General features: G+C 53.7%; 1 protein-coding gene across 1 annotated transcript in view; it reads right to left on the bottom strand.

Annotated features, from left to right (window-relative positions):
* Positions 1–12,106: 12,106 nt before the first annotated feature.
* ETS1 (ETS proto-oncogene 1, transcription factor) overlaps positions 12,107–21,135 on the bottom strand; it is a 47,523-nt gene continuing 38,494 nt past the window's right edge. Inside the window, exons 7-8 of the mRNA XM_066564422.1 lie at positions 14,188–14,306; positions 12,107–12,911 (exon numbers count right to left, since the gene is read on the bottom strand). Of these exons, the coding sequence (XP_066420519.1) occupies positions 12,696–12,911; positions 14,188–14,306 (335 nt within the window). The 3' untranslated portion in view covers positions 12,107–12,695. The remainder of the gene's footprint in view (positions 12,912–14,187; positions 14,307–21,135) is intronic.

Below are 21,135 nucleotides of genomic sequence, written 5' to 3'. Positions count from 1 at the left end.
CAGGGAGAGAAATGGAGCTCCCAGAGCCTCATTCCAATAATTTTCCTCATCTCTCCTGAACTGCTGCCAATTTTGCAGCTCCTCCACTTGGGCTGTAAATATTGGGGCTGTTGGAGCCCAAAAGCTGTCCCAGCTCTGGGATGCTCCTGCTGCTCCCGGTTCACATCCCCTGATTTGCACCCCAAAATCAGAATTATATTGGCAGAGCTGTGAGACCAGGCACCATTTTTTGGTTATTATCCCTGTTTTACTGGGAAGATAAGGATGTGTTCACATTAAACCCCTGGAAGTGACCAAGGCTGGGCTGGAGGGGGTTGGAGAACCTGGGATAATGAGATAAATAATTGCATAATTAATAATAAATTAATAAATAAATAATATTAACAACTATTTTTAATTTTTAATTTAATTTTAAATCTTTAGATTTTATTTATGTAATAAATTACACAATTTAATGTACACATTAAACCCCTGGAAGTTCCTGCCCGTGGCAGGGGGTGGAATGGGATGAGCTTCCCAAAACCCTGCAAACCCCAGGGCAGCACCAAACAGAGGCTCCCACATCTCACCCAGCCTTTGGAAAGGCACCCCTGGGTGCTGGGGGTCCCTGGGGAAGCTGCGGGCACCCACAGAACCCACAGCAGGCTGGGTGGGCACCGTGGGATCCAAACCCTTTGGCACATCCCAGAGCAGCCCTTGGCACTGCCCTTAAACAGGTCAGCAGTGGCAGAGATCTCCAAATGCAGCTGGGAAAGGGGCTGGAGGGCTTGGATTCACCCTGAAGGGCATAAATCCATTGCTTCACACCAGCAAAGGGGCTTTCCCCTGTGTCACCCAAGACTGGTGACAAAATCTCTCCATTTGATCCCTTTTCCTGTGTTGATCCCACCCAGCCAGAAGTTCCTTGGATCCTCGAATCCTCCTGCAGCTCTGTGAGTGCCATTCTGTCACTTCTATTCATTTATTTGGCATTTCATCCCTTTCTCCTCCTTCCCTCACTGGCAGGAAGCCTCTGCCTTCTATTTTTATCTTCAGGAATTGGCTCTGCCATGAAAGTGGGACCTCACAGGAGCAACCCCTGGATCCAGAAAAGGGGAGAGGGAAAAATAAACATCGATCTCACGCTGTGCCAGCACTGAGCCAGGGCTGGGATTCATGGAGGAGGGAAAAGCCAAACCAGGGCCCTGCCAGCTGCGTGCTGAGAGTGAGATTTCCCCCATTTGCTATTTTTTGGGGGGATTTCATGATGAAAACCCAGCATGGTGATGCAGATCCCAGTGATTTATGGGGAGTTCTCCTCCAAGGAGGATTTTCCACTTGGCCAGACTGGGCAGTGCTGAGGAGAAGGGCTTGGAGGGGTTTGGAAAGAGCAGCTGGCAGGGAACTGGGAGCAGGTGCTGCAAACCCCTTCAGTCAGGCCCCAAAGGGTCACCTTATCCCAGGGTCTGGGGCACAGGATGGGGACATGGGGCCTCCAGGTGCCTTTACTGTCCCCAAGGTGCAGCTGCTGTCACCAACCCCATTGCCAGAGTCCTGGCCCAGAAGAGCAGGAGGGACCCAGCTGGATGAGGCTCTGCAGAGCCTTTGCACATCATTAAGGTCCAAAATGACCCAGGTTAACTTTTGATCCTTCATGCTGATGTTCCCCATGTTCCTAGGGAAGTTTTGGGAGGTGTTTGGGAACACAGAACCCTTGCAAGGGCTGCTCACAGCTCAAACCCTGAGCCCTTTGGGCAGGGCATCCCACCAGGCTTCCCACAGGATCCTGATGGTCCCAGCTCCCAGGTTTTGGGTGTGGTGTCTCCAGGAAAACCCCAAATAACATCCCCCAGTGTCCCCCATCCCACTTTCCTGGGAAATATCTGGGATAGAGGTGGGGAAAGGTGGCAGCAATGAGGGAATGGGTTTCTTCTGCCGTGCTGGGCTGATCCTGGCTGAGAATTCAGAAGATTGGAAAAATGGAACAACACAGTGGTGGTCGGGCTGGAAGGAGCAGCCATCCCATCCCATCCCATCCCACCCCCTCCCATCCCATCCCATCCCACCCCATCCCACCCCATCTCATCCCACCCCATCCCATCCCATCCCATCCCATCCCATCCCATCCCATCCCATCCCATCCCATCCCATCCCATCCCATCCCACCCCATCCCATCCCACCCCATCCCATCCCATCCCATCCCCTCCCATCCCATCCCACCCCATCTCATCCCATCCCACCCCATCCCATCCCACCCCACCCCATCCCACCCCATCCCATCCCATCCCATCCCATCCCACCCCATCCCATCCCATCCCATCCCATCCCATCCCACCCCATCCCATCCCAGCCCATCCCATCCCATTCCAGTCCCAAACAGGGACCCCCAATGTTCACCCCAGTGTTTAAGGCAGGCTGGGAAGGTTTGGGGATCTGGGATTGCACTTGGGGAAACTGAGGCAAAGATGGTGAAAGAGGCCAAACTTGCCAAGAGCTCCCCAGGTCACAGCTCCTGAGTCCCAGACCTGCAGTGGGGGATCCCTGCCAGCCCCTCGTGCCCTTCAGAGAGGAAGCAAAGCTTTTCCTGCTGCCAGATCCCCCTGCTTGGCTTCCTGGGTTCACTCAGCAGAGGATCCTCCCCCTGGAGCAGAGCCCCCAGCAGGAGGACAGCGATGGGAATTTTGCAGGAGCAACCAGGGCAGGGAAAGGGAAAAACATAAAAACTCCAAAGAAAAATCTCAGTGTGGGGAATTGTAGTTTTAATTTTTCTTGCAGAGGATGATTCCCTGCTCCAAAAGAAACCCTTCTCTGGCAGGGCTGGAGCTGAGCAGGCTCTGCTCTCCCCTCCAGCCTTCCCAGCCTGTCCCAGCTCCTCCCAGCCCTGGATCTGCTGGAGGTTCTGTGCTGGGCACCTTGGTCTGCCCCAGCCAAGGCCAATGGCTCTGCCTTCACCTCCGGCTTCACCTCGAGCTTTCCAGCTGGGAAATGTCATTAATGGGGGCTGAAATCCAATTAATTCATTAATGGGGGCTGAAATCCATGGCACCGTTCCTGCCGTGCCTTTCCCACCGTGCCGGAGCTGGAGCGGCGGGAGGGGGGCGGAGGATGCCAGGGAGGAGCCCCGGAGGAGGGAGGGGAGTTTGGGATGGCTGGAGGGGTGGAGGAGAGGGAGATGTGGGAAGGCGGTCAAGGAATGAGCATGGAGGAGGAGGGAGAGGTTCTGCTGGGTCCATCAAGAGTGAGTCAAGCTCAGGGAATGGAAAATGGGGAAATTTAGCCCATGGAAAAATCCGTTCTAACCTGGCTGCTGTTTCTGGAGAAGACAGTGCCTCTGTCTGCTACCAGGCTTGATGTCCACAGGGGCTGTTTGTAGCCCTCAGTACCTGTTCTAAACAAAAGGTTTGCAATGCAGAATAGGGAGCAAAAGGAATTGGAAAAACAAACCCAGAAATACGAGAAATACGGTGTGTTGCCCTGTCTGAAGGAAAAGATGAGCTCAGTTCAGCATGACCAGGCTGGCAGTGTCCTCCTCCCTTCCCAAAACGATGCTGAAGGCACGAGGGGGATGCAGCATCTGGGGAGCATCCCCACCTCAGGGATACAGAATTTTGGGGAGTATTCTCACCCAGGGATGCAACATCTCAGAAAGCAACCCTACGCCAGGGATGCGGGATTTTGGGGAGTACCCACACTCCAGGAATGAAGTTTTTGGGGACCATCCTTCTTTGCTGGGTGCAAAATGCTGGGGAGTATCCCAACCCCAGAGATGCAGGATTCTGGGCAGTGTCCTTGCCCAGGGATACATCAGCTGTGGGAGTATCCTGACCTGGGGGTGCAGAGCTTTGGGGAGCATTCTCACCCCAAGGAAGCAGCATTTTGGGGAGTAGCTCCACCCCAAAGATGCAGAATTTAAGGAAGAATTTTAGGAAGCATCCATCGTTCTTTGATGAATGGGGAATTCTGGGGAACAGCCCTGTGCAGGGATTCTTGGTGAGCACTTTGGGGACCATCCTTTCCTCTCAGCATCCTGGGGAGCATCCCAGGGACTCGGGAACCATCCTCTTTCCAGGGATGCCACTCTTTGGGGAGCATCCCTTCCCCAGGGGTGCAGAATTTGGGGCAGCAGCCCTGGCCCGGGCTGCCCACGATGCCCTCCAGCTCAGGCTGTTTGCCTCGTGTCCCTCAGTCCCGAATTCCTGCCCTCCGGAGCAGCCTGGCACAAAGGCTCATTGTGGGAGCGCCTTTCAAGCCAGGCCAGGGGGCGGCCGCGCTGCCGGCAGCGGGGAAAGGCCGCTGGAAGAGACCAAAGTTGCTGTTGGACGAGGTTCAGAGGCCGGGGCTCGGCGGGAGGGAGCCGGGGGAGGAAAGCAAACAGCGGAAAGTGCTGACTGCGACAGGCAACCCCGGCATCCCACGGCAGCACGGCCAGCCCGCCAGGGGGAATGGGCACCAAAGGTGTCCCAGTGCCTCCCAGCAGCCCCAAATCTCAGTTCTAGAGGGGAAATGGGCACCAAAGGTGTCCCAGTGCCTCCCAGCAGCCCCAAATCTCAGTTCTAGAGGGGAAATGGGCACTAAAGGTGTCCCAGTGCCTCCCAGCAGCCCCAAATCTCAGTTCTAGAGGGGGAATGGGTACCAGAAGTGTCTCAGGGCCTCCCAGCAGCCCAAATCTCAGTTCTAGAGGGGGAATGGGTACCAGAAGTGTCTCAGGGCCTCCCAGTAGCCCAAATCTCAGTTCTAGAGGGGGAATGGGTACCAGAAGTGTCTCAGTGCTTCCCAGCAGCCCCAAATCTCTGTTCTGGAGGGGGAATGGGCACTAAAGGTGTCCCAGTGCCTCCCAGCAGCCCAAATCTCTTTGCCTGGTGTGATGTGCTCACTGTGCCCGCATCCATCAGCGGGATATGTCCAAGGGTGTGCTCACCCCACAGGGAAGCACAGGATGGTTTGGCTTGGGAGGGATCATGAAGATCATCCAGAAATCATCACCCAGGAAGGAGCCAAGCTCATCCCCTGCTCCTCAGCACCCCATCCTTCTCCTTCCCCCTCTGTCTCCCTCTGTATCCCTTTGCTTGGTCCCCTTAAATTCATCCTCCTCCTCTTCCATTGCCTCCTTCCACCTCCCCAGGATCTCAGGGATTTCCAGAGCCCTTCCCTCATTTCAGCCTTCAATAATTCCTGTTCCTGTTTCCATCTCAGTGTCCTTCAAACACCAGTTTCAATGTCTCATTTGAAGACACCAACCTGAAAATGTCCCTTTTCCTCACTGGTCTCCCCTCGGAGCAGCAGCTCAGGATACGAGCCCAGAAATCCCCTCCATCCCACAGGGATCCCTCAGGACACGCTGCCTCCTGCTCCACTGCACTGCTGGACGTGTGCATCCCTGGATAATCACATGCTGGAGTCAGGGAAAACCCTTCTGCCCCCTCTGGCTCTGTTCAGTCCCACACCTGAGCAGCGTCACAGCAGCCAACAGACCAGAAAAATCCTCCTCCAGGTGCAATTCCCCACACAGGCAGGATTTGCTTCCTGGAGAGGACATCACTCCCAGCAAACCCCTTCCTCTCAGCTCAATTCTATCATGAAGCTCAATTATTCCATGATTCTACAAAATGATTGCACCCAAAGGTCTTGGAGCAGCCTGAATTGCAACCTGAGCTATTCTATTCTATTCTATTCTATTCTATTCTATTCTATTCTATTCTATTCTAATTATCCTATCCTATCCTATCCTCTCCTATATTTTATATTCTGTAATTATATTCGATGAATAATTATATCTTGAAGGTCTCTTCCAACCTTGTGATTCTGTGATATTCTATAATCTTATTATTCTATGATTTCAAAGCCCCATGTTTTTAATTAAATAATTTATATAATATTTATCTATAATATTATATTCTATGATTCCAAATTCCCATGGTTTTTATTAGAAGCCTGGTTGCAGGGTGCTGCAAAGGGGATGGATTTTGGGGGAGCAGAGCTGTGGCTGTGATGGTTTTTTCCATAGGAAAAGCTCCGGCTCCCTCCCCAAACTCCACATCCCCGTCCCAAATCTCACTGCAGCCGCTGGTGGCATGGAGACCTTGGGAAAAGGAGGGGTGGGGACAGGGCAGGGGCATCGCGGGGGGGGCACATTTACTCCGTGTGCCCCCCGGGCTTCTTCTGGGGGAGCAGGGGGCGGTTAATGGGGTTAATAATTAACGCGGGGCCGTTAATGGGCTCTTTTAATGGGTGTTTTTAGCAGGAGCGCTCCATAGGCTGCAATCCCTGCGGGATTCGGGCTGCGGGGGGAGGAACCTGCGGCATCCCCGGGTTCTGCAAGGAGGGAAAAAAAAAACCCGAGAGCTGCGGCACCTTCACCCCTTTGGGGTTTGGCTGCTCCCACAACAGAGCTGGGAAGGGAACGGAAAGGAGGGAAAGGAGCAGAAAGGAGCCGAAAGGAGCAGAAAGGAGCGGAAAGGAGCCGAAAGGAGCAGAAAGGAGCAGAAAGGAGCCGAAAGGAGCCGAAAGGAGCAGAAAGGAGCGGAAAGGAGCGGAAAGGAGCAGAAAGGAGCAGAAAGGAGCAGAAAAGAGCCGAAAGGAGCGGAAAGGAGCGGAAAGGAGCGGAAAGGAGCCGAAAGGAGCCGAAAGGAGCCGCTGGATGTTTATTTTCCCGGGCCAGCCGAGCAGGAGCCCCGGCGCTCCCGCTGCCATGGAGAAGCCGCGCCGGGACCAGCGAGTCCCGCCCGGAGCTCCGCGCTGCGGGGAGAGGACGGAGCGGGCTGGGCGCTGGCCCTGGGCTGTCCCCGCTTCGGTTCCGGCCCCTCCGAGCTCGGGGATCGGCTCGGGGGTGCAGCGATGTCCCGGGAGCACGGCCCGGCTGCCGTGAGGACCATCAGGATTGCTCATCCTTGGGCATGCCGGGATGCTGTTCCCTGTTGTTATAAATGGAGAGAGTTCCTTATCCCGCATCCGCATCCCCCCGTGCCTTGTCCACTGCTCCTCTGGTTGTGGTGACCGTTCCCAGTGTCACATTCCTGAGCAATGCTCTGACCCGAGCCCTGCTGACTCGGCCAATCCAGCGTCACTGGTGTCCCTTGGGAACTTCCCCTCACGCAGAATTTTATGGATCAGCATCAGCTCCTGGCCCACGGACGTCCCCCAGATGCTGAATTCATTAATCACCACTTCCAGAGGTTCAGGCTCCAATCCAGCACCGTTTTCCTCCTGCCTTGATGAGGACAAGGAAACACCAGAGCCAGCATAAAATTCCCTGGAAAAGCATCCCAATTCCTGTGCAGGCTTGGGAGCTGGAATCACTGTGAGTCCTTCCTGATGCCTTAAGGAGCTGGAACAGAGGCTGGAGGGAGTTCAGAGGAATAAAGTGGATTTTTATTGAGGTGCCTTCAAAGGCCACACCCTGGCAGTACCTGAGCCACAGTCCTGGCTCTGCCTGGATGGCTCCAAGATGGGAGCAAAAGAGTCCTGGGTCACGAGATCTCCCATTTTTATAGATTTTAGTCCATTTGCATACAGGACTTAACTGTCCAATTAACAGCTTCAAATTATGAAGTTTCCTCCTCCTTGCTTGCTTGCCCCCCCCTCCTTTTCTCACATTGTTTATGCTTTGGGCCTGAAGTTTGAAGATATTGTCCTTGAGTCTCCATCTGGAATAGGATTGTTTTGTCTCCACCACCCTGTGCAAAGACCCTGGTAACACTGAATATAAAGCTAAAAGCTGCACACCGAAACAGAACAGAAAAACTCCAAACCCAAGGTACCATTCCAACCCAGGATATTCCATAATGGATCCAAATGTGCTTTTTTCCAGGATCTGAAGCACAGTGGTGAAGGACATGGAGAGGACCAAGGTGGATTTCTCCTCCCCATGGGCCCCAGCCCGAGGTCTCCAGGAGGAAAGAGAATTCCCAGCACAAATTCCTGCTGGTGGCCACGGGACCTGCAGAGGTGGCCACACCCCTCACCCCAGATCCTGCTGAGGAAATGCCCCTCTCAAAGCTCATTTGGACTGGTGAACCACAGATACCCCATGCTCCCAGTGAGCACTTGGGATCAAAGAGGCTTTGGGAGGCCTGGGGTGTGGATCCACCATCCCAAAGTGAGAGGGAGCCGTGGGGAGCATCACTCCACCATGAGGTCAGCCAGGCCCTTTGTTCCCATAAAACCCCAACTTCAATAATGGGAAAAACAGAGAAATTGCTGGATTTTCTACATTTTTTGTTTTCCCACTTTCTGCCCCAAATCTAAAGAGGAAAGGCAAGGAATAATCACATGGACACCAAGGGTTAGGAATTATTCTTCTTTTAATTTCACATGGTTTAAAATACGATATGAAATAAGGCTACAGTATATAAAAAACTCTCCAGCAAAATGATGTGCCAGCATCAGCAATTAAAACAAAACCAATCCCCTCCTTCTCTAGGAATTCAATGGAGGAGGGATTTTATTTTTTTTTTGAATCCTTTAAAAAAAACCAAACAGGACCAGACACAACACACGGACACACACACACATCGCTACATCTCTAAGCTACCTCAGCTCAGGTTTTTTTAAAAAAGCACCTGCTTTTTCCTTGGTTTTTTTATTTTTTTTTTTTAAATCTTGCTTTTAAACTTTTTTTTCCCCCACTTTTAAAAAATATAAATTATATGAAAATACACGTTGGAAAATAGTCGAACAGCACAATATAACAATCTCTTTTTTTTTAACTTCTTCTAAGTTTGTCAGCTTAAAAAAATGTGTAAAACCAAAATAAAACAAAAAAGACTTCCTTATTTTTGGATTTTTTTGTTGTTTTTTTTTTTTTTTTTTTTACTGAGGCAGTTAATTCCTGGAGATATTCCATTATAACATATATGTATACATAGATTTATCCTTTATTTAAACCTCTTTGGAATGTAGACAACAGCTCCTGGGTGTTACACAGACCCTACCAGGGAGCAGAGCACACCAAGGCATCCCAGTTTTCACAAGGAACCAGCAATTGAATCCTAAAACCTCAGAGAAAACCCCTCCAAAAACTCAAAACTCAGAAAGTGGAGATGTTTCCTGCAGCATCTGGATTTACTGCTACTTTCTGGGACTGTTTTTTGGAGGAGGTGTTGCTTTGGGAAGACAGGAGAAAGTGAAATTTTTTACATTACTCTTGACTTGTTGCCCTGTTTTGTTATTTCTCCCCCTGAAGGATCCCATCTGGATGGGGATGGTTGGAGTGTGGGAATGACATGGATCTGCCCTTGGACACACTGCAGAGTCCAAGGGTTATGGTGATCCCACACATGGAGATGGAGAGGGACTGGCAGCAGGAAAGTGCTTGTGGGTTTTGTCATTATTGGGGTGGGATTATGATTATTGGGGTGGTTTTATCATTACTGGGGTTTTTCCCTTTATTTTTGAGTTCCCAAATATCAAGGCCCCCAAAGCTGTTTGCAAGGCTCAGGCTCTGCCAGAGGGGCCAAGGGAGCACCAACCCACATGGAAACAGCAGAGAATGAGCAGGACACAGGAAATATCCCAAAATCTCACCCAAAGCACCTGAGACATTCCAAACCAAGACAAAATCACCCCATTTCCAACAGTGTCTGCAAGGGGGAGATTCACTCCTGTGCACAGGAGGAAGACCCAGCCCTGGCAGATCTCCATCATCCCTCTCAGATCCATCCTTCTGGGCCAGTGGGAATTATCCAAATTTTCATGGACTTGAAGGAGCCCAGAGGGTTTGGGTTGAGCTTGTCCAGCTCAGCACAGCCCTCACCAAAGGCAAGCAATGAAAAGCAGAAGGGAAAAGGAACCAAAGCAAAAGAAACAAAGAGAAATCTGCACATTTCCAGTGTATAAACAGCACCCATCTCTGGGATGGCCTCTAGAACAGGAATAAAAGCAAAGGAAAATAGGAAATGATGGAGCTGATGTGTCTGGGACTGTTCACAGGCTGTGAGCTGGGAGGGCAAAGGGCTGGAGAAATGATGGGGAAACTCCAGCCAGAGGCTTCTTCCAAAAATCCAGAGCTGCTTCCCCTGGCTCACCCTTCCCTACCTTTAACCCCAAAATCTCCCCAAAATCACTGGGAACACCCAGGCTCAGCTTGGAAACCTGGAATAAGCACAGTAGGGGAGGGATTTAGCCTGGCAGGGGCATGGGGCTGTAGCCAAACCTGCAATTCCTCCAATTGGAGGGAAATTTTATCCCATTCCATTTCTTTTTCAGCTGGAGCATCCAAGCAAAGCAGGAGGGATGTCCTGGGACACAACCCATGCCAGGGGCAGGAGCGGGGATGTCTGGGAGTTCCTTTCTAAGGCTGGAAGGGGCATTGAAGTGACCCACAATGGGCAAGCTCAGGGCACTTTGCAGCAGCCCTGAACATCCCCAAAGCCCTGGGGTTGCTGCTGGGATGCTCTTGCCAGCTCCTCCCTGTGCCCTCACACCTCTCCTGGCTCCCTGTCCAGCTGCCCAGCCGTGGCTCAGGCTGGACCTGTCCCAGGGCCTCACCTCTGGGGTCTCATCCATGATATCCCAATTTTCCTTTCCTCCCTCCAGCTTGGCCAGGCTGCCTCCATCCTCCTCCTCCTCCTCCCTGCCTGCCCAAGGAGATGAGCCCGAGTTCCACGTCTTGGTGGGCAGAGTCCCTTTCCTCCTTTGGGGTTCCCTTCACCTTCCTCCATCCCCTCTTCCCTCCTTTCCCTCCATCCCACCTTTCCTTCAGACAACCCACAGCACCTGAGTGTCACACCCTCCCTTCCTGGGCCCCCTCTGCTTCCACCCCCTGGCAGGAGCTCCCTCCTGACCTCCCCATTTCCCTCCAACTCCACCTTTTGTGAGGACACAGCAATTCTGGGCCTGACTTCCCCTAAAATGCCCAGTTTTAGAATACAGAGGTGCTGGGTCCCCCCTGCTCCAGAGGCCAAGGAGAGCCCAGCACCTCTGGGCATCACTTTGGGGTTGGGCTCCCCTCCAGCTCTGCCCCTGTGAGGGGAGGGTTGTACCTGAATATTCTGGGTATTTTACACAGATTCCTGTCCTGCCACTCCATCCTTTGGGATCAGGCAGGAATCACTCCCCAGCCCCTATGGAAAAGCTTTGACCCCAACTCCCAGAGCTGTCCAGTGCCTCTGGAATGAGCTGTGCCCCAAGACACTCAGAGAAGGGATTTTGGTAAAGTCCAAAATGGTGCCTTTAAATGCAAACACCAGGGGGGTCAAAGATCCCCTTGGGAGGCCAAATCTGCAGGGATCTGGCTTTGGGACTGAATTGGGATATGGGAACAGCCTCTGACCTGTAATTCCCACCAGTGCCCCCAAGGGTGGTGGGGCCTTGTCCTCAGCCTGCCCAGAGCATCCCAGGGAGCAGCAGGAGCGACCCCTCCAGAAAGAAGCAGCTGCAGGAAGGGTTTGGAGGCCAGAGGGAGCAGCTGCCCTGGGCCTGGTCCCTGGCCACCCCTGGTGTCACCGTGCTCCGTGCCACCCTCACCCTGACAGCAGCAGCCCAAGAGCCACAACGAGCCCATTTGCAGGGACAATTTCCTTTCCACTGTGCCCACACACGGCCATAAAGACAGAGCTGCTTGAAACAGGAAGGAAAAAGCATTTCCCTTTGGGTTTTGAACTTTTTCCTGATTTTTCCCCTAAATTAACTTGCATATTTTCCATTTACTGCATTGAAAACATGGGAATTTCCCTCCTTTCCCCCTCCCAAAATAAAATGTCTGTAAGCACCAAAGTGTTCCTTGAGCAAAAGAAGTGATTTGGAAATCGCCAAAAGACATTTAGACATTTTCCATGGAAATTTTGAGAGGATTTGTGCAGCCAGACATTAAAAAAAGCAGGGATTTCAACCAGAATTATCAGCACAGCGTGTGGGGCTGTAAACAGGAGTGGCACCCCCAGCCAGCATCAACAGGAGCCACTTTGGAGTTCATTTTCCTTCCCATCCCAGTCCCAGCATTTCAATTCTCCAGTGGGGTCTACATAAACTAATTCCTCTTTTTCTCTTTTTTCATCCCTGGGATAAAACTCTCTGCTGGCAGAACAGAAACAAACACACACAATATTGCAATACTGAGACCATCTTAGAGCTTAAGACTATTTAGGGAAAAAAAAAAAAAAAAAAAAACAAAATACTGGCACAAAATTTAATAAAATAAAATTTTGAAAAAAAAAATAAAAAAGTCTTGATCCCTCCTAGGAAAAATTCTCTCTTGTAGAAAAGAGGACAATGGACAGAAAGGTGATGGAACAAGAACAACAGTTCTTGGTCTTTTCCTATATTGCCCCTCCCCAAAGCAAGAATATTCACCCATTTTGGTTTTCCAAAAGAAAAAAGTTTAAAATTCCTCAAATCCTCAGGAATATTGTCATTCCTGACCTGTCAGTTTGTGTGTGAGTGACCAAAGGGATCCATTCCATTGCAATATTTTTCTAAACAGCCAAAGGTGGGGAGGGGATTGTTGGTTTTTTTAAGTGAGCTACATTTTCGTGGCTTTCTCAAAACTCAGAATTTTCCTCCAGAAAAGCCTGTCTTGGAACTTTCAGGAAACCAACAAAAAGCCCATCCTTCCCTAAAGTTTTCCTCCCCCCTGTCCCCCAACATCCTCAAAGCCTCGAATCTGAGCGGCCCTCGGAAAAAAAACGAGCAGAAGAACAGCGAAAATCAATAAAAACAGAACCGCCAAACAAGTCCCGCGGGCCGTCCCCGTGGGGACAGCGCCGTCCCCATGTCCCTGTCACTCATCAGCGTCGGGTTTGACGTCGAGCATGGCGTGCAGCTCCTCAGGGGTGTAGCCCAGCAGGCTCTGCAGGTCGCACACGAAGCGGTACACGTAGCGCTTCCCCGCCGTCTTGTGGATGATGTTCTTGTCGTAGTAATAGCGCAGCCCGCGGCTCAGCTTCTCGTAGTTCATCTTGGGCTTGTTTTTCCTCTTGCCCCAGCGCCGGGCCACCTGCAGGCAGCAGGGATGGGGAGGAAAGGTCACCCTGGCTGTGGGGATGTTCCCTTCCCAGCAGGAAGGGGGAGGATTTTCACAGAATTCACAGGATTCCTCATCATTAAGAATCGATGCTTGGGAAAACCAACCTCTGTGCAGTGGCAGAACATGGCAGGGCACCCCATGAAGATTTATCTGGGTAATTTCATGTGCTACCTCAGATATATCCTCATATCCTGAGTCCTTCACCCCTTTCCTAAGGTTCCTCCTCCACCTTCTTGTAGGGGGATATAGAACATAAGTAAATAAAGATAGTATAAAGAGTAATCTTATCCCCTAAAGAGTTGCAGCTGAGCCAATTATTAAGGATTAGGAGCAGACCTGATGTTAACAGGCCACAGCTGTAGCCAATAAGAAGAGTGTTGTAAAAGAGTGGATTGGTTGGTTGAGGGGAGCTGGAGTCAGCTGGCTACTGTGAGGATAAGGAAGAGTCAGTGCCTAGAGGAGCTGCCTACAAGAAACATCAAGGAGGTACAAAACTCTGGCAATATGGAACCCTTGCAATGTAATGACAATAGAACTCCTGCACTATAATGACAACACCTTCTGCCAGTTCTAAACCAGATGACACCAACATGCAATAGCCCAGTGCCAGTCACTTTTGCACTTAAGCAGGCTCCAGTCACTCATGGAATTATTTAGGTTGGAAAAGGCCTCTAAGATCATGGAGTCCAACTTTTGCCCAGCACTGATCCACATCCCCAAGTGCCACATCCACAGAGCTTTTTAAATCCCTCCAGGGTGAGGACTCTCCATGGGCAGTTGTGCAAGGGCTGGACAGCCCTTTCCATGAAGAAATGTTCCTTAATATCCAACCTGAAGCTGCCCTAGTGCAACTTGAGGCCACTTCCTCTTGTTCTGTCACTGGTATTTGGCAGGAGAAACCAACGCCCACCTTCCAGTCAGGGGAGGGGACAAAGATCCCACCTGTTCCCCAAAGCAGGGGACAGTCACCCTCACCTGTACCCAGCCTATCTGAAGAGCTTTGCCACTGCTCCTCTTCCTAAGGTGTCCCATTTACTTCCCACCAATTTTGGGCACAATTCCCTGCTTCCAAAGGGTGACTGCATCCCAATTTTCAACAAACTTTCAGTTGGACTCTGATTCCTTGGTTCCCCATGACATACCCAAGACCAGAACAAAGTGGCTGCGCAAAGGGAGGAGGAGAGGCTTATCCACCCCAATATTTCTGAGGAATTTGGGTTGAGCACTTAATTCCAGGGCACTTTACCTCGTCTGGGTCTGAAAGTTTGAATTCCCAGCCATCGCCCGTCCAGCTGATGAAGGATTGACAGGACTTGTCAGTGAGCAGTTCCAGCAGGAATTGCCACAGCTGGATGGGTCCACTGCCTAGAAAGACAAAGGAAACACGGGATATTAATGCCAGGAAAGGCACAGTTTGCTCTATCACAGAGAGGAAAAATTCCCATTTTTCCCAAGTGAGCAAAAGGTGCTCACTTAGTAAAACAAAGCCTTCTCCTGTCAGAAAGAGCCACAGCAGCCACAGGGTTGGAGCTGAGCTGGGACTTTAACCCTACAGGTAACAGAGCTTCCTATTTGCAGGAAGAGCTGAATATTCATGCCCTGGAATGCTTCGTGTGGAGTTACATAAAAAGGATTATTTTTCTGGCACACAAACAGGAGGAGTCACTGCCTTGGCACGGCAGCAGCGCCAATCCCTGTGCCAAGGAGCCGCCGGGCACGGCTGAACTCCGGCAGACTCCACTTCCCGGCCGTGACTCTTTGCTCTGTGCTGCTGATCCAGATAAGGGGACCCAGGTACAGAATTCCTTGGCCTCTTTCCAGGGCATGTTGCTGCAGGAATGGGCTCTGCAGGCTCATGGGGAGGGCGGGGGCACACAGAGCTCTCCAGCCCAGGATCTCCTCACTGGCACAGCCTCAGCACATGGAACCTCCCTGCGGCTGCTGCTCCCCTGGCCCCGCTGGAGAGGCAGAGGTGATGCAGAGCATCCCATGCCATGGGCATCCCATGCCATGGGCATCCCATGCCATGGGCATTCCACCTCTCCTTCCACACCTGGTCTCCACCTCCCCTCCAATCTCTCCCTTGGGCCATCTCCAATTTGTCCCAGCGCCCCCAGTGAGAGCCTGTGGTGAGGTTTGGCTGGATTCATGGAGTTTTGAAATATTTCTCTCTCCCTTGGGCTTGTGTCCCAATCCAAGGTAGAGGAGAAGCCCTGGAGCTAAAGTCTCTTTGATGAGCAACCTCCAAATGTGGCCACACCCCAAGTATTGCACTTAGCTGTGGGTAAGGTGTTTTGGGAAGACCTTGCCATGGTTTAAACCCAGCTTAGAATAGATCATTAATTATGACAATTTATAATGAGACAGACAGAGGAGAGAGGAAATTCTTTATCCCACAGGGAGTTGCACAGGCTGGATTAGCTGGGGTAATCCCAGTGCTGACAGCACTGAGCAAAGCTTCAAGCAGGGAAAAAATGAGTTATGGGCTCAGAAGAAGGGATGGAGCCCAGCCTGTTTCCAGGAATGACAATGGATGCTGTCTGAGCTGTGGCTGTGGGCTAATGCATGGAGGGAAGGGAGGGCTGCTCCCCTTCCCCACAAAGTTTGAAATTACTCCAAAGCTGCTGGGGAGGAGGAAATGAGGGAGCTGGCTCCAGGACACAGGAATGGCTGTGTCCCATCCAGCCCTTCCCAAATTGTTTCCCTCCTGTTATCCCTGTGGAACCTCTCCAGGGCTTTGTCAGCGCCAGCCCTGGGGGTTATCACAGCCCCAGGCAGGGCAGGGCAGGGAGCTCATCCTGCTGGAAAGGGGAAGGGACCCAGCAGGGAAAGGCTCCAGCCTGCCACTCCCTGGAGCTTGCCAAGATGTTGACTCCACAGCCACGCTCCCCAGCAGGGATGGAGCTGGATTATCCACGCCAAAATGAGGGAGGAAATGCAGATGACGCCTTCACCTCTTGTTGAAAGGGAGGAGTGAAAAGCCTGGCCTGAAGTGCCACCACATCTCCAGGCTCAGGCCTATTTATAGCAGTGAGCTCTTAATGCAGAGAAAACACTGGGAAAAGGCTTTAGTGGTTGCCCGAGGTCCTCCACAGGTGAATTCCCAAGGGGATGAGTTCTCTTGGCCCATCTGGCCTCACACCAACTCCCCACACACATCCAGGAAGCATCCAACACCCAAATCGAGTTAACAGAGACACAGCCCAAGTGTCCAAGGCCAGGTCCATCCCCTCCCTTTGATTTCTCTCCTGCCCAGCTGAAGAATAAGGATTTTTAGTGGACTCCTTCTCCAGAATAAGAGGAATGGAAATTTATCACCTGGGTTCTTGGATGAGGAACTGCCCTCAAAACACCCCTGGGCCATGCTGGCCCTGGATCTTTGGAGGTTCCAGCCAATGGCCAGTGCCATTCCTGTTTGTTTGCCAGCTGGCAGAAGAGGTGCTGGGAAACTCAGGAATTCTTACCCTCTCTGCAGCAAGCAAGGTAGAGCTCCTGCCACTGCCACCCTGCTGGGTATTTTGGGATTTCCAAGGAAGTGGTGTCATCCTTGGAACAGGGATTCCCAAGGTCTATTCTGAGCTGCCTGCAGGACACGCGTAAAGCCCCAGATTTCTCTCCTGGACAGGCAATTATGTGAGGAATGTGTTTGTGCCGGGCTCCAGGCATGTCCCAGCTCCTGCAAACACCCCCTCCCTGCCCAAGGGGGAGGCAGTGGAGCCTGGCAGATGTGGCACTGCTCGAGATGGCAGCGAGGTGGCAGGAGCCAAACCCCAGCACATGCCCAGGCCTGTGCCCCAAATCAGCACTGGCAGGGAGGAGACGGAGCAGGGAGCAGTGCTGGAGGTCAGGACATCATCTGCTGCAGCTGTAATTAGTGCTGGGAGGGGGAGCTCCACAAACGAGCCACTCAGCAGCCAGCAAGGAGCAGGGGATATCTTCCCATAGGATCTCAAGGTGGCTCATGCAGCAATGCCACTCCTCAATGTCACAGGGCAAGCTCCCAGGCTTGTCCCTGCACCCAAACCTCCTCATCCACAGGAGCTGGGAGCAGTGCCCATTTTCCATCCCTTGTGCCCCAACCCTTCCCCTCACCCCAGCCAGGGCTGGAAATTCCCATCAGGATGCCAGGTTGGGATCACTCCATGGGATCCCATGGGCTGGGATCACTCCACACAGCCAGGCTGTCCCAAGGCCAGAGGGTGCCTCCCACCACGGGATCTGCTGCCTTGGTTATCCCAAAACAGCCCCCTGCTCCCACAGCCTGGATTGGGGTGCAGCTCTGAGCATGAGGTGGAGGGGCACAAGGCAGCTTTTATGGCATTGCTCCCTCCACACACATCCAGGGGCTTCCCAGAGCAGGCCCAGCCCTGGCTGGGGACTGGGGGCAGCCCCTGCTCCACAAAAGACAAGGGGAGGACTCAGAGGGGTGGGGGTGTCCTCCCACCCCACCACGACCTCCTGCACCCATGGGGCTGCTAAAAATAGCACCCACAATGGGGGCCCTGTCTGGCCTTGGTGGCACTGAACAGGGTCCTTCAGCAGCACTGTCACACCACAGGAATTCTGCAGCGTCAGGGGGAAAATATTCCCCTGGGCCGGGTGTCAGTGGAACTGTGGGAACTGGGAATCACTGCCCGAGCGGGGCTTCCTCAGCACCAGGCCCTGGTGGTGTCCCCAGAGCCAAGGCTTTGGTTCCACACCATCCCTGTGCCATCCCCCCTTGGGCAGGACAGGTCCCCAACCTCCTTTCCAGCCACGGGGGACACCAGACTGTCCCGGGTGGGGCCGTTCCAGTGGCACGGTGACAGTGGCACCGCCCGGCTGGGGCAGACAGGGAGGGCACAACCCCAGCCCTGCCATCTCTCTCGGGACGGTTTTACACACCCACCCCTCCCAACGGCCTCTGTTTTGTTTCCCTTGGTTCAAACAAGACAAGAAGACAAAAAAACCCCACCTACCAACCCCCAGCGAGGCACCTTTGCCTGGCGCTCTGCGGTTTGTGGTTCCAGCCCCACAAAACAACCAGCCCTGGCAACGGCTCCAAAACAGCCCCTGCCCCATCACCTGCCAGCCTGCCCACCCCCTGGATGGCACCACGGTCCCCAAATCCCCCAGAGTGTTGGGAGTGCTGGTCCCCATCACTCCCTCGTCAGAGCAGCTCCCACAGCTCCTGCCCAGGCTGCTGCAGGCATCAGACACGGCACTGGTGGAGCTTGGATGGAGCATCTCCAAGGAACAGCTGTGAAAAGGCAGGAAATTACCCAGGAAGCTCCTTGCTCCTTCCTTAGGGAGCAGCATGGCCATGACTGCAGGCAGGAGAGCAGCCAGGGCTGTCCAGGTCAGAGCTGCTCCCCTGCTGCAGCTCCTCTGCTCTCAGAATAGGGTGTTGGGAGGACTGATCTCATAGAATCTCACAAGTGGGAAGAGACCCACACAGATCAACTCCAGCCCCTGGCCCGGCACGGGACAGCCCCAAGAGTCCCACCCTGTGCCTGACAGCCTTGTCCCTGAACTCGAGGCATGTGGCAGAGCTCCAGGGGCTCTGTGAGCTCCACATCCCCCTGACAGTGTCCTGCAGGCCACGAGCTGCTGGGCAGCACCAGCTGGGTGTCTGCAGGAGACCCAGGCAGAGCTGCTGCCCCAGCACCCCCCGAGCTCTGCCACGCTTGGGCAGCAGCGCGTGGGGCTGGGTTTGCTCTCGTTTGCACGGCTGGCAGGTGGGGAGGGAGCCACTGAACCGGCCCTGGTGCCACCCTGGATCCCCACCCTAGGGAGGCCACAAGGGCATGGAGCCCATTGGGCCCTGCCTGAGGCAGAAGGGGGCAGGAGCTGCTGGGTGGTCACCCTAAAGTCACCTGTGAGGGCAGGGGAAGGACATGAGCCAGGAGGGGCAGGACATGAAGGACATGAGCCAGGAGGAGCAGGGTGACCCCATCCCCTGCATCCCAGCAGGCCCAGAGGAGCTGTTGTGCTGCTGGGCACAGGAGGGGGGTGCCTGCATACCCCAGCTCCTGTGCCCTGCCGTGCCCACATGGACTCTGTGCTCCAGCAGGGCAGGCAGGGAAGGAGCTGGAGTCCAGGAATGCTGCAGCACAGGCTGGGGAAGGGAAGGCAAGGGCAGCCAGAGCCCTGGAGTGAGGCAGGAAAGGGGACAGGGAGGCAGCTGCCGGCAGAGTTTTGGGTGCTGGTGGCCACAGCACAGGGGGATCTGCCTGTGGAGGCTCCAGAGCAGCAGCAGAGCACAGGGGAGGGGCAGCAGCACCTGAGCTGGCCTGAAAGGGACCCATTTTCCTTGGCACCGCCTCGGCTTTCTTGCAAAACAGCAGCTGTGCTTTCACTGCTGGGCACAGATAACATCGCTCACCACCAGCCGGGGAGGCTCAGGCTCTGCTCACAGCAGCTCACACACTGCAGGGGCTGGGGCACATCTGGGCCCCAAGGCACAGCCCTGTGGGTGCTGCCAGCCAGGCCCAGCAAGGCCTGGCCTGGGCAGGTCGAGCTCAGCAGAGAGCTGGGGTGGGATAACATCTGTGAGGGAGGCAGCTCCTGCAGGGCTCCTGAATTCCTGCTGCCCAGCAGGACAACAGGGATGCTCTGAGAGGGACATTCAGGGCATGGGTGACATCAGCTGGAGGGGCATTAACTCTTTGAGTGCTGGGACTGGCTTTACAGGACCAGCACCTCCCTGACCAGGCCCAGAGCAGAGGACAGGAGCAGCAGCCATACAACCCCAGCCTGCATCTGTGGATCAGGGCTTGCTGTGCATTCACCTCAGCTCTCCCATCCCTCTCCCCTCCCCTCTGGGACACGAGGGATGGCCCTGCTGGGTGCTCAGTGATGTGGAGCAGCACTTCTGGGCCATGGCAGCACTGACACCGTGCATGGAAAGCCCCGGGCTCTCAGTCCTGCCCACCACAGAGCAAACAAACCCCACAACTTGACTTCCAAACCACACAGCTGCTCGAGGGAACCCAAAACCAGCTCAGTGCTGAATGGCCACAGTGAAGCAGCAAGGTCTGAGCCTCCTGTGGCCCTGCAGGGAGCAGCAGCACTGGCTGCAAACACCAACCCAGGGCACAAAGATGCAGCTGAGTTTATCCACTTGGTGCAGGGCTCCTGCAGAATGCTGGTGGCCATGGGAATCACCAGAGGCTGCAGGATCCAGCTGTGGCACAGCCCCAGGGCATGTGGAGGCAGAGCTGAGCTCACTTTAGCCCAGCTGGGCTCAGGCACTGGAGGGATCTCTGCCCACTCACACCAAAGTTGGCTCTGCTGCTGAACCACAGAGCTCAGACTGAGCTCAGCTGAGCCAGGGTGAGGTTTAGCAGTGAACACATCCCAGGCCATCCCTTGCCTGGATTTCATGTTTGCACTCTGTGTCATGGCAAAGAAAATTAAATCTGGCTTAATGTAGAATCTCAGAATCAGAGAATCTCCTGAGCTGGAGGGACCCTCCAGGACCATCCAGTCCCACCCCTGTCCCTGCCCAGACCCCCAACAACCCCACCCTGGGCATCCCTGGCAGTGCTGCCCAACCCCTCCTGGAGCTCTGGCAGCCCTGGGGCTGTGCCCATTCCCTGGGCAGCCTGGGCAGTGCCAGCACCCTCTGGGGGCAGAACCTTGCCCTGATCTCAGCCTGCCCTGCCCTGGCCCAGCCCCAGCCGTGCCCTCAGGTAAAATCCAAGCTGTCCAAGCTCCAAACCCAGGTGTCCAGGGCTGGCCCTCCCTGCAGCAATGGAAACTGAAGTTCACCAACTCCTGAGCAATTACATTTCTCCTTCGAAAAAAAGATAAGAAAATTGCATCAACCTCTCTGTGAGCAACCATGGCAACTTGTTAAAATAGGTCAAGATGTGGGGGCAGATAAGGCAGCTCTGAAAGGCCGCTCAGAGCCGAGTGAAGAACACATCAAACGCAACAGAGCTTCCGCCAAAATGCACCTTCGCACCCCAGAAGGCGCCTCTGGGGCAGATAGCATCAGAGATCTGCTGGGGCCACCTCCCTGGGCACCCAGAAACAGCCTGCCAACACAGCCTGAACAAGAGTGTTGGGTCCCTAAAGCCAGGACAGAGAGCTCTGGGCATGAGAGATGTGATGTCCCTCTTCATCCTGCAGGTCCAGCAGGGCCAGCACGAGCAGGGGCTGGGGCTGGGTGTGCCCCCAGGGGGGAAATGGAACCCCAAGGTCTCGGTGT

The sequence above is a fragment of the Molothrus aeneus genome, chromosome 22, assembly GCF_037042795.1.
Source record: "Molothrus aeneus isolate 106 chromosome 22, BPBGC_Maene_1.0, whole genome shotgun sequence".
Classification (NCBI taxonomy): domain Eukaryota; kingdom Metazoa; phylum Chordata; class Aves; order Passeriformes; family Icteridae; genus Molothrus; species Molothrus aeneus.
The sequence above is the reverse complement of the archived record's forward strand: the minus strand, read 5'-3'. Positions and strand labels throughout refer to the sequence as shown.